The sequence below is a fragment of the Pseudophryne corroboree genome (assembly GCF_028390025.1).
Source record: "Pseudophryne corroboree isolate aPseCor3 chromosome 3 unlocalized genomic scaffold, aPseCor3.hap2 SUPER_3_unloc_22, whole genome shotgun sequence".
Taxonomy (NCBI): domain Eukaryota; kingdom Metazoa; phylum Chordata; class Amphibia; order Anura; family Myobatrachidae; genus Pseudophryne; species Pseudophryne corroboree.
In genome coordinates, this window is record NW_026967511.1 from 693,854 (window position 1) to 706,733 (window position 12,880).

A 12,880-nucleotide genomic window follows, 5' to 3' on the forward strand; every position below is an offset into this window, starting at 1 on the left:
GGAATGGGGCATTATACAGTAACACCAGGGGATGTGTCTGGGTGATGACTGGAGAGGTGACTGCTGGGAATGGGACATTATACAGTAACACCAGGGGATGTGTCTGGGTGATGACTGGAGAGGTGACTGATGGGTATTAGACATTATACAGTAACACCAGGTGATGTGTCTGGGTGATGACTGGAGAGGTGACTGCTGGGAATGGGGCATTATACAGTAACACCGGGGGATGTGTCTGGGTGATGACTGGAGAGGTGACTACTGGGAATGGGACATTATACAGTAACACCAGGGGATGTGTCTGGGTGATGACTGGAGAGGTGACTGTTGGGAATGGGACATTATACAGTAACACCGGGGGACGTGTCTGGGTGATGACTGGAGAGGTGACTGCTGGGAATGGGGCATTATACAGTAACACCAGGGGATGTGTCTGGGTGATGACTGGAGAGGTGACTGCTGGGAATGGGACATTATACAGTAACACCGGGGAACGTGTCTGGGTGATGACTGGAGAGGTGACTGCTGGGAATGGGACATTATACAGTAACACCAGGGGACGTGTCTGGGTGATGACTGGAGAGGTGACTGCTGGGAATGGGACATTATATAGTAACACCAGGGGATGTGTCTGGGTGATGACTGGGGAGGTGACTGCTGGGAATGGGACATTATACAGTAACACCAGGGGATGTGTCTGGGTGATGACTGGAGAGGTGACTGCTGGGAATGGGGCATTATACAGTAACTCCAGGGGACGTGTCTGGGTGATGACTAGAGAGGTGACTGCAGGGAATGGGGCATTATACAGTAACACCGGGGGATGTGTCTGGGTGATGACTGGAGAGGTGACTGCTGGGAATGGGACATTATACAGTAACACCAGGGGACGTGTCTGGGTGATGACTGGAGAGGTGACTGCTGGGAATGGGGCATTATACAGTAACACCAGGGGACGTGTCTGGGTGATGACTGGAGAGGTGACTGCTGGGAATTGGGCATTATACAGTAACACCAGGGGACGTGTCTGGGTTATGACTGGAGAGGTGACTGCTGGGAATGGGACATTATATAGTAACACCAGGGGATGTGTCTGGGTGATGACTGGGGAGGTGACTGCTGGGAATGGGACATTATACAGTAACACCAGGGGATGTGTCTGGGTGATGACTGGAGAGGTGACTGCTGGGAATGGGGCATTATACAGTAACTCCAGGGGACGTGTCTGGGTGATGACTAGAGAGGTGACTGCAGGGAATGGGGCATTATACAGTAACACCGGGGGATGTGTCTGGGTGATGACTGGAGAGGTGACTGCTGGGAATGGGACATTATACAGTAACACCAGGGGACGTGTCTGGGTGATGACTGGAGAGGTGACTGCTGGGAATGGGGCATTATACAGTAACTCCAGGGGACGTGTCTGGGTGATGACTGGAGAGGTGACTGCTGGGAATGGGACATTATACAGTAACACCGTGGGACGTGTCTGGGTGATGACTGGAGAGGTGACTGCTGGGAATGGGACATTATACAGTAACACCAGGGGATGTGTCTGGGTGATGACTGGAGAGGTGACTGCTGGGAATGGGGCATTATACAGTAACACCAGGGGACGTGTCTGGGTGATGACTGGAGAGGTGACTGCTGGGAATGGGGCATTATATAGTAACACCAGGGGATGTGTCTGGGTGATGACTGGAGAGGTGACTGCTGGGAATGGGGCATTATACAGTAACACCAGGGGATGTGTCTGGGTGATGACTGGAGAGGTGACTGCTGGGAATGGGGCATTATATAGTAACACCAGGGGATGTGTCTGGGTGATGACTGGAGAGGTGACTGCTGGGAATGGGACATTATACAGTAACACCGGGGGATGTGTCTGGGTGATGACTGGAGAGGTGACTGCTGGGAATGGGACATTATACAGTAACACCAGGGGATGTGTCCGGGTGATGACTGGAGAGGTGACTGTTGGGAATGGGACATTATACAGTAACACCGGGGGACGTGTCTGGGTGATGACTGGAGAGGTGACTGCTGGGAATGGGACATTATACAGTAACACCAGGGGATGTGTCTGGGTGATGACTGTATCATTGTGTGTGTCAGGTTCCTATAAGGTGTCAGGTTGTCACTGTCTATGTCTCCATGCAGGAGGAGGAGTATATAGAGGAACACAGGGGTCTGTACAAGGACGTGATGATGGAGAATCACCGGCCCCTCACATCACTGGGTAAGAGGAGACTGTCATGTATTGTACAGGGGAGAGCAGGTATGGGGGCCCCTATATACACACATCATCTGATAATCACATATATACAGTGTACTCAGTCACTGTGTGTCTCCTACAGATAGGCCCAGTAACAGAGATACCCCAGAGAGATGTCCCCGTCCTCTGTATTCCCAGGATTGTACAGAGGAGAATCACAGGACCCCACAGGAGGATCAGGTAGGTGGGATTTAGGGTCTCCACAATATACCAAAGTGACTGTCACTATATGATGTGTGGAATTGTTATTATAGTGGTTTTTTTTTTTATCTAACGTCCTAGTGGATACTGGGAATTGAAGATTACCATGGGGTATAGATCGGGTCCATTGGAGCCTGGCACTTTAAGAAATTAATAGGGTGTGCTGGCTCCTTCCCTCTTGGAGCCGGGTGCATTCCTCTGCTCTCTAGAGAGTTTTCTTCAAAAATGTATTTTAGTTTATTGTTTTGTGGCAGCGCTGGTCGGCACCAGTCTTCCTGCGTCGTAGGGGGGACCAAACCAACGTTATGGTTTGTATCCCCGCTGACAGGACACTGAGCTCCTGAGGCGCTGTTTCTCATGCCCCAGTGTGAGAGCCCACGCCGGCAGCATGCCTCCACACCTAACAAATGCTGAAGTAGACGCTGTGCGGTTAGTACTACACCAGGGTCCCGGTTAGCAGTTCCCCAGTGACAATGGCGGCATTAGGGTGCGGCGGTCACCGGGTCTCGAGCTGCGGTGCCCGCTGGGGATGCCCGCTGGCGCTGAGGTAAAAGGGGGATCCTAATCTCCTTTTCTGCTGCGGGGTACACTGTGTTCCTCAGGGAATACATTGAGGGTGTAGAGATGGATCTTGATCCACAGGCAGCAACAGGCTAAAGCTTTAGACTGTCCCAGTATGCATTGCAGGGCCTCCTCTATAACCCTGCCTCCAGGCACTGTGAGCTCAGATTAGAGTTGGTGCCTGCATGAAGCAGGTCACCTACCCAACAGCTGGCTCTGTTCCCGGGTACTTGTGGCGGAGGCTCTCCGGTTCCTAGGCACACCACCGCTCTCCTGGATGACGTGGCTGATGCTGAAGGGAGGAGGTAAGAGGGTCCCCCAGACGGGACCTACCATTAAATCGCGTTCCGGTAGCAGTCTAAGGAGACGGACTGCTATGCTGGCGTGGACACTGTAACAGAGCAGGGACCCCACTATAGCCATCAGGGCATAGGAGTATAGGTCGGGTGTACTAATGCCCACTTTACTAAGACTCCGTAGTACCCGGTGGTGAGGACCAGCATAGGGGATAAGACGCTGACCTGTAGCCCCTCCCCCCAGCTCCAGGCGCCATCTACTGCTGGTGTTCCTGCCCTGGAGCTGCCTCACACTCTACCTCACTCCCTGACTGAGACGCTGGGCGCCATCTTCTCTGAGTAGCTGCGGCTGGTCTCCAGTACTGCAGGGCAAGGTCTCCTGTGTAAATCTGCACCATGATTTTACAAACACTGAAGTATTCTACACGTCAATAATAAGACAGCGTTAGTTAAGAACAAGTGTACCTCTACCAGAATATATTGTACGAGTATTCTGATATATACATCCGGTCTCAGACTGCGCATTGTTTTATATATTTATATATATATATTTCTCTAACGTCCTAAGTGGATGCTGGGGACTCCGTCAGGACCATGGGGGATAGCGGCTCCGCAGGAGACAGGGCACAAAAATAAAGCTTTAGGATTAGGTGGTGTGCACTGGCTCCTCCCCCTATGACCCTCCTCCAAGCCTCAGTTAGGTTTTTGTGCCCGTCCGAGCAGGGTGCAATCTAGGTGGCTCTCTTAAGGAGCTGCTTAGAAAAAGTTTTTAGGTTTTTTATGTTCAGTGAGTCCTGCTGGCAACAGGCTCACTGCATCGAGGGACTTAGGGGAGAGAATTTCAACTCACCTGCGTGCAGGATGGATTGGATTCTTAGGCTACTGGACACCATTAGCTCCAGAGGGAGTCGGAACACAGGTCTCACCCTGGGGTTCGTCCCGGAGCCGCGCCGCCGACCCCCCTTACAGATGCTGAAGATTGAAGGTCCGGAAACAGGCGGCAGAAGGCTCTTCAGTCTTCATGAAGGTAGCGCACAGCACTGCAGCTGTGCGCCATTGTTGTCACACACTTCACACCAATCGGTCACGGAGGGTGCAGGGCGCTGCTGGGGGCGCTCTTGGCAGCAATATTTAATACCTTTATGGCAAAAGAATACATCACATATAGCCATTGAGGCTATATGTATGTATTTAACCCATGCCAGATATCTAAAACTCCGGGAGAAAAGCCCGCCGAAATAGGATGCGGGGCTTATTCTCCTCAGCACACAGCGCCATTTTCCTGCTCAGCTCCGCTGTGAGGAAGGCTCCCAGGACTCTCCCCTGCACTGCACTACAGAAACAGGGTAAAACAGAGAGGGGGGGCACTTTTTTTGGCGATATTAATATATTTAAGCTGCTATAAGGATACAACACTTATATAAGGTTGTTCCCATATATATTATAGCGCTTGGGTGTGTGCTGGCAAACTCTCCCTCTGTCTCCCCAAAGGGCTAGTGGGGTCCTGTCTTCGATAAGAGCATTCCCTGTGTGTCTGCTGTGTGTCGGTACGTGTGTGTCGACATGTATGAGGACGATGTTGGTGTGGAGGCAGAGCAATTGCCGATAATGGTGATGTCACCCCCCAGGGAGTCGACACCGGAATGGATGGCTTTGTTTATGGAATTACGTGATAATGTCAGCACATTACAAAAATCAGTTGACGACATGAGACGGCCGGCAAACCAGTTAGTACCTGCCTAGGCGTCTCAGACACCGTCAGGGGCTGTAAAGCGCCCTTTACCTCAGTCGGTCGACACAGACCCAGACACAGACACTGAATCTAGTGTCGACGGTGATGAAACAAACGTATTTTCAAGTAGGGCCACACGTTATATGATCACGGCAATGAAGGAGGCTTTACATATCTCTGATACTGCAAGTACCACAAAAAGGGGTATTATGTGGGGGGTGAAAAAACTACCTGTAGTTTTTCCTGAATCAGAGGAATTAAATGATGTATGTGATGAAGCGTGGGTTAACCCAGATAGAACAGTGCTAATTTCAAAAAAGTTATTAGCATTATACCCTTTCCCGCCAGAGGTTAGGGCGCGCTGGGAAACACCCCCTAGGGTGGATAAGGCGCTCACACGCTTATCAAAACAAGTGGCGTTACCGTCTCCTGATACGGCCGCCCTCAGGGATCCAGCTGATAGGAGACTGGAAACTACCCTAAAAAGTATATACACACATACTGGTGTTATACTGCGACCAGCCATCGCCTCAGCCTGGATGTGCAGTGCTGGGGTCGTCTGGTTGGATTCCCTGACTGAAAATATTGATACCCTGGATAGGGACAGTATTTTATTGACTATAGAGCAATTAAAGGATGCTTTCCTTTATATGCGAGATGCTCAGAGAGATATTTGCACTCTGGCATCGAGAGTAAATGCGATGTCCATATCTGCCAGAAGAAGTTTATGGACGCGACAGTGGTCAGGTGATGCGGATTCCAAACGACATATGGAAGTATTGCCGTATAAAGGGGAGGAATTATTTGGCGTCGGTCTATCGGATCTGGTGGCCACGGCAACTGCCGGAAAATCCACCTTTTTACCTCAGACCCCCTCCCAACAGAAAAAGACACCGTCTTTTCAGCCGCAGTCCTTTCGGTCCTATAAGAACAAGCGGACAAAAGGACAGTCATATCTGCCTCGGGGCAGAGGAAGGGGTAAGAGAGGGCAGCAAGCAGCCCCTGCCCAGGAACAGAAGCCCTCTCAGGGTTCTGCAAAGCCCTCAGCATGACGCTGGGGCCTTACAAGCGGACTCAGGAGCGGTGGGGGGTCGACTCAAGAATTTCAGCGCACAGTGGGCTTGCTCACAGGTGGACCCCTGGATCCTGCAGGTAGTATCTCAGGGTTACAGGTTGGAATTCGAGAAGTCTCCCCCTCGCAGGTTCCTAAAGTCTGCTTTGCCAACGTCTCCCTCAGACAGGGCGACGGTATTGGAAGCCATTCACAAGCTGTTTTCTCAGCAGGTGATAGTCAAGGTACCCCTCCTACAACAGGGAAAGGGGTATTACTCCACGCTATTTGTGGTACCGAAGCCGGACGGCTCGGTAAGACCTATTCTAAATCTGAAATCTTTGAACCTGTACATACAAAAATTCAAGTTCAAGATGGAGTCACTCAGAGCAGTGATAGCGAATCTGGAAGAAGGGGACTTTATGGTGTCCCAGGACATAAAGGATGCTTACCTGCATGTCCCAATTTGCCCTTCACATCAAGGGTACCTCAGGTTCGTGGTGCAAAACTGTCATTATCAGTTTCAGACGCTGCCGTTTGGATTGTCCACGGCACCTCGGGTCTTTACCAAGGTAATGGCCGAAATGATGATTCTTCTGCGAAGAAGAGGCGTATTAATTATCCCTTACTTGGACGATCTCCTGATAAGGGCAAGGTCCAGAGAACAGCTGGAGGACGGAGTAGCACTAACCCGACTAGTGCTGCAACAACACGGGTGGATTCTGAATTTTCCAAAATCTCAGTTGACCCCGACGACACGTCTGCTGTTCCTGGGAATGATTCTGGACACGGTTCAGAAAAAGGTGTTTCTTCCGGAGGAGAAAGCCAGGGAGTTATCCGAACTTGTCAGGAACCTCCTAAAACCAGGGAAAGTGTCTGTGCATCAATGCACAAGAGTCCTGGGAAAGATGGTGGCTTATTACGAAGCGATTCCATTCGGCAGATTCCACGCACGAACTTTTCAGTGGGATCTGCTGGACAAATGGTCCGGATCACATCTGCAGATGCATCAGCGGATAACCTTATCGCCACGGACAAGGGTGTCTCTTCTGTGGTGGTTGCAGAGTGCTCATCTGTTAGAGGGCCGCAGATTCGGCATACAGGACTGGGTCCTGGTGACCACGGATGCCAGTCTGAGAGGCTGGGGAGCGGTCACACAGGGAAGAAACTTCCAGGGAGTATGGTCAAGCCTGGAGATGTCTCTTCACATAAATATACTGGAGCTAAGAGCGATTTACAATGCTCTAAGTCTGGCAAAACCCCTGCTTCAGGGTCAGCCGGTGTTGATCCAGTCGGACAACATCACGGCAGTCGCCCACGTAAACAGACAGGGCAGCACAAGAAGCAGGACAGCAATGGCAGAAGCTGCAAGGATTCTTCGCTGGGCGGAAGATCATGTGATAGCACTGTCAGCAGTATTCATTCCGGGAGTGGACAACTGGGAAGCAGACTTCCTCAGCAGACACGATCTACACCCGGGAGAGTGGGGACTTCATCCAGAAGTCTTCCACATGATTGTGAACCGTTGGGAAAAACCAATGGTGGATATGATGGCGTCCCGCCTCAACAAAAAACTGGACAGGTATTGCGCCAGGTCAAGAGACCCTCAGGCAATAGCTGTGGACGCTCTGGTAACACCGTGGGTGTTCCAGTCAGTGTATGTGTTCCCTCCTCTGCCTCTCATACCAAAAGTACTGAGAATTATACGGCAAAAGGGAGTAAGAACGATACTAGTGGCTCCGGATTGGCCAAGAAGAACTTGGTACCCGGAACTTCAAGAGATGCTCACGGAGGATCCGTGGCCTCTACCTCTAAGACGGGACCTGCTTCAGCAGGGACCGTGTCTATTCCAAGACTTACCGCGGCTGCGTTTGACGGCATGGCGGTTGAACGCCGAATTCTAAGGGAAAAAGGCATTCCGGAAGAGGTCATTCCTACACTGGTAAAAGCCAGGAAGGAGGTGACTGCACAACATTATCACCGCATTTGGAGAAAATATGTTGCGTGGTGTGAGGCCAGGAAGGCCCCCACGGAGGAATTTCAACTGGGTCGATTCCTACATTTCCTGCAAACAGGATTGTCTATGGGCCTCAAATTGGGGTCCATTAAGGTTCAAATTTCGGCCCTGTCGATTTTCTTCCAGAAAGAATTGGCTTCAGTTCCTGAAGTCCAGACTTTTGTAAAAGGAGTACTACATATACAGCCCCCGGTTGTGCCCCCAGTGGCACCGTGGGATCTTAATGTAGTCTTGGATTTTCTCAAATCCCATTGGTTTGAGCCGCTCAAATCGGTGGAGTTGAAGTATCTTACATGGAAAGTAACCATGCTACTGGCCCTGGCTTCAGCCAGGAGAGTATCAGAATTGGCGGCTTTATCATATAAGAGCCCATATCTGATTTTCCATACGGACAGGGCAGAACTGCGGACGCGTCCTCATTTTCTGCCTAAGGTGGTGTCAGCGTTTCACCTGAACCAGCCTATTGTGGTGCCTGCGGCTACTAACGATTTGGAGGATTCCAAGTTGCTGGACGTTGTCAGGGCATTGAAAATATATATATTTCAAGAACGGCGGGAGTCAGAAAGTCTGACTCACTGTTTATATTGTATGCACCCAACAAGATGGGTGCTCCTGCTTCTAAGCAGACGATTGCTCGTTGGATTTGTAGCACAATTCAACTTGCACATTCTGTGGCAGGCTTGCCACAACCTAAATCTGTCAAGGCCCATTCCACAAGGAAAGTGGGCTCATCCTGGGCGGCTGCCCGGGGGGTCTCGGCATTACAACTCTGCCGAGCTGCTACTTGGTCAGGGGCAAACACGTTTGCAAAATTCTACAAATTTGATACCCTGGCTGAGGAGGACCTTGAGTTCTCTCATTCGGTGCTGCAGAGTCATCCGCACTCTCCCGCCCGTTTGGGAGCTTTGGTATAATCCCCATGGTCCTGACGGAGTCCCCAGCATCCACTTAGGACGTTAGAGAAAATAAGAATTTACTTACCGATAATTCTATTTCTCGTAGTCCGTAGTGGATGCTGGGCGCCCATCCCAAGTGCGGATTGTCTGCAATACTTGTACATAGTTATTGTTACAAACAAATTCGGGTTGTTATTGTTGTGAGCCGTCTGTTCAGAGGCTCCTACGTTTGTCATACTGTTAACTGGGTTCAGATCACAAGTTATACGGTGTGATTGGTGTGGCTGGTATGAGTCTTACCCGGGATTCAATATCCTTCCTTATTGTGTACGCTCGTCCGGGCACAGTATCCTAACTGAGGCTTGGAGGAGGGTCATAGGGGGAGGAGCCAGTACACACCACCTAATCCTAAAGCTTTATTTTTGTGCCCTGTCTCCTGCGGAGCCGCTATTCCCCATGGTCCTGACGGAGTCCCCAGCATCCACTACGGACTACGAGAAATAGAATTATCGGTAAGTAAATTCTTATTATATATATATATATATATACTAGTCCAGTGCAGTTTTATCGGTCTGACTAAAATAAATATCTGCATTGTCACTGTGACTGTGTGTGCCTGTATCTGCTGTGTGGATTTCACTTTCAGTGTATCCCAGCTGTAGCTATCACTGTATTCTGTACCCTAAGGGACTTGGTGCGTCAGGGTATCATATATAATGCGTCACAGTATTTACCGATTAACGTGTATTCTACTGTGTACTCAGTCACATAGTACCAGACTGAGACGCTGGTGTTGTGTGCTGTGTACGCAGTCACATAGTACCGGACTGAGATGCTGGTGTTGTGTACTGTGTGCGCAGTTACATAATACCGGACTTATTCGCTGGTGTTGTGTACTGTGTGCGCAGTCACATAATACCAGACTTATTCGCTGGTGTTGTGTACTGTGTGCACAGTCACAAAATAACGAATTGAGATGCTGGTGTTGTGTACTGTGTACGCAGTCACATAGTACCGGACTGAGACGCTGGTGTTGTGTACTGTGTATGCAGTCACATAGTACCGGACTGAGACGCTGGTGTTGTGTACTGTGTATGCAGTCACATAGTACCGGACTGAGACGCTGGTGTTGTGTACTGTGTACGCCGTCACATAGTACCGGACTGAGACGCTGGTGTTGTGTACTGTGTGCGTAGTCACATAGTACCGGACTTATTCGCTGGTGTTGTGTACTGTGTACGCAGTCACAATACCGGACTGAGACGCTGGTGTTGTGTACTGTGTGCGCAGTCACATCATACTGGACTGAGACGCTGGTGTTGTGTACTATGGGGGGAATTCCAAGCTGATCGCAGCAGGATTTTTGATAGCAATTGGGCAAAACCATGTGCACTGCAGGGGAGGCAGATATAACATGTGTAGAGAAAGTAAGATTTGGGTGGGTTATTTTGTTTCTGTGCAGGGTAAATACTGGCTGCTTTATTTTTACACTGCAAATTAGATTGCAGATTGAACACACCCCACCCAAATCTAACTCTCTCTGCACATGTTATATCTGCCTCCCCTGCAGTGCACATGGTTTTGCCCAATTGCTATCAAAAATCCTGCTGCGATCAACTTGGAATTACCCCCTGTGTGCGCAGTCACATCATACCGGACTTATTCACTGATGTTGTGTACTGTGTGCGCAGTCACATAGTACTGGACTGAGACGCTGGTGTTGTGTACTGTGTGCGCAGTCACATACTAGGGGATTTTTATGCAGGTATTGTACTCTGGCTGTATATGCTCTGCGGTTACAGTCACTGAATATATCTAACACAAAGGGCGGGAAATCCGCAGACGCTCCTGTATCATGCAGCGCATGCACCAGGGATTTTCCTGAGGGGAAAGTTTCGAATGATGGTCTGTGTAATATGTGCCATGCATCTCCCAGTCAGCCCGCAGCTCCTGCAACCAATCAGGAGCCACCTTGGGCGGCGTTCTCAAATATGCTTAATACGCTTGTGACTCACCCCCTATGGGACCTCCTGTGCCATTGCAGCCACATGTTGTCCCTATGGTAAATCTGCCCTGGGCGGATACTCTGTCTACCCAGACACAACAACTGAATCAGTCTTCGGTTAGACAAAAATCTACCCCACGTCCCTCTGTGGTCAAGGGGTCATCTAAGCGGGCCGCTTCCTCCTCACAATCCACTAATATCTCAGATGATAATTCTGATGAGGATGGAGAATATGCTGATCTGTCAGACACTGATACAGCTGCTTCTGATGAGGAAACTACAACGCAAGTTGATGTCCCTGACCTAGTGGAGGCTATTAAGCAGATTCTACAAATTTATGATGATGACGATGTAGATCCCACTACTGTGTCTAAGAAACCTAATAAATTCAAACGTCAGAAGGCAGCTAAAGTAGTCTTACCACATTCTGTCTCTCACGGGTACGCAGTCTCTTTCAAGAGACGTCCCACTCGGCAGTTCCGAACAGCAGTTATCCCTTCGGACCCGTTGAAGGCGCAAGCTCTACACCTGGTTGTGCGTTCCCTCCTGGATACAAGAGTGATAGTGCTGGACCGGCACTGTCCCAGAGAGGCGGAGGATACTACTCGACCCTGTTTCTAGTCCCGAAACCCAATGGGTCTTTCCGGCCTATACTCAACCTCAAATCACTGAACAAATTGGTGAGAGTGTCCAAGTTCCGTATGGAAACATTGCCCTCAATTGTACTGGCCATGGAACCTGGAGATCATATGGAATCCCTGGATATACAGGATGCCTATCTGCATATACCCATTGCCATGTCACATCAGCAGTATCTGCAGTTTGCTATTGGCAACCTTCACTATCAATTCCAGGCTCTGCCGTTTGGACTGGCCACAGCTCCTCGGATCTTCACCAAGTATGGCTGTGATGACGGCTTATCTCCGTCGTCAGGGAATAAGGATCCTGCCGTATCTGGACGACCTGCTAATCCTGGCGAACTCCCAAGATGTCCTCCTCAGTCATCTCTACAACTGACAGTATGCTTCCTATAAGCCCATAAACTGGAAGAAGTCCTTGCTGGTCCCTGCTCGGAGCATGGTGCACATGGGGGCACTGGACACGCACAGCCAAAGACTGTTTCTGTCTCCAGAGAAAGTCCTGAAACTTCAGAACAGGATCAGATACTTCCTCTCTCGCCCAAGAGTGTTGATACACTCTGCGATGCAAGTACTGGGCCTCATGGTGTCTGCTTTCGACATGGTAGAGTACGCTCAATTGCATTCCCGCCCTCTACAGAAGTTAATCCTTTCCAAGTGGGACGGTCTGCCTCATCGGATCAGGTCTCAAATTATCTCTTTGACTCCAGAGACGTGTCTGTCACTGAGCTGGTAGCTACAGGACCAGCAGTTGACCAGGAGCCGTCCCTTCTGGATTCCCAACTGGGTCCTTCAGACAACAGACGCCAGTCTGAGGGGTTGGAGCGCGGTGTTGGAGCAACACTCTCTCCAGGGTCGGTGGACCAAGGAGGAGTCTCTCCTCCCAATAAACATTCTGGAATTGAGGGCAGTGTTCAATGCCTTGACTCTTGCCCTGCCTTTAATACAGAACAGGCCTGTTCAAGTACAGTCAGACAACGCCACCAGGGTGACTTACTTAAATCATCAAGGCGGCACTCGAAACCGCATGGCAATGATGGAAGTGTCAAAAATCCTCCGTTGGGCGGAACGCCATCTTCCAGCAATATTGGCAGTGTTCATTCCGGGAGTCCTCAACTGGGAAGCGGATTTCGTCAGTCGTCAGCACGTGCACGCCAGAGAGTGGAGTCTTTATCAGGAAGCCTTTCAACTCCTGTTGGACAAGTGGG

General features: G+C 50.2%; 1 protein-coding gene across 3 annotated transcripts in view; it reads left to right on the forward strand.

Annotated features, from left to right (window-relative positions):
- LOC134983726 (zinc finger protein 605-like) overlaps nt 1–12,880 on the forward strand; it is a 52,043-nt gene that overhangs the window by 18,823 nt on the left and 20,340 nt on the right. For all 3 annotated transcript variants that reach the window (XM_063949372.1, XM_063949373.1, XM_063949374.1), the window contains 2 exons: nt 2,161–2,239; nt 2,358–2,455. In XM_063949372.1, the coding sequence (XP_063805442.1) occupies nt 2,161–2,239; nt 2,358–2,455 (177 nt within the window). Of the gene's footprint in view, nt 1–2,160; nt 2,240–2,357; nt 2,456–12,880 lie in introns of those variants that run through there.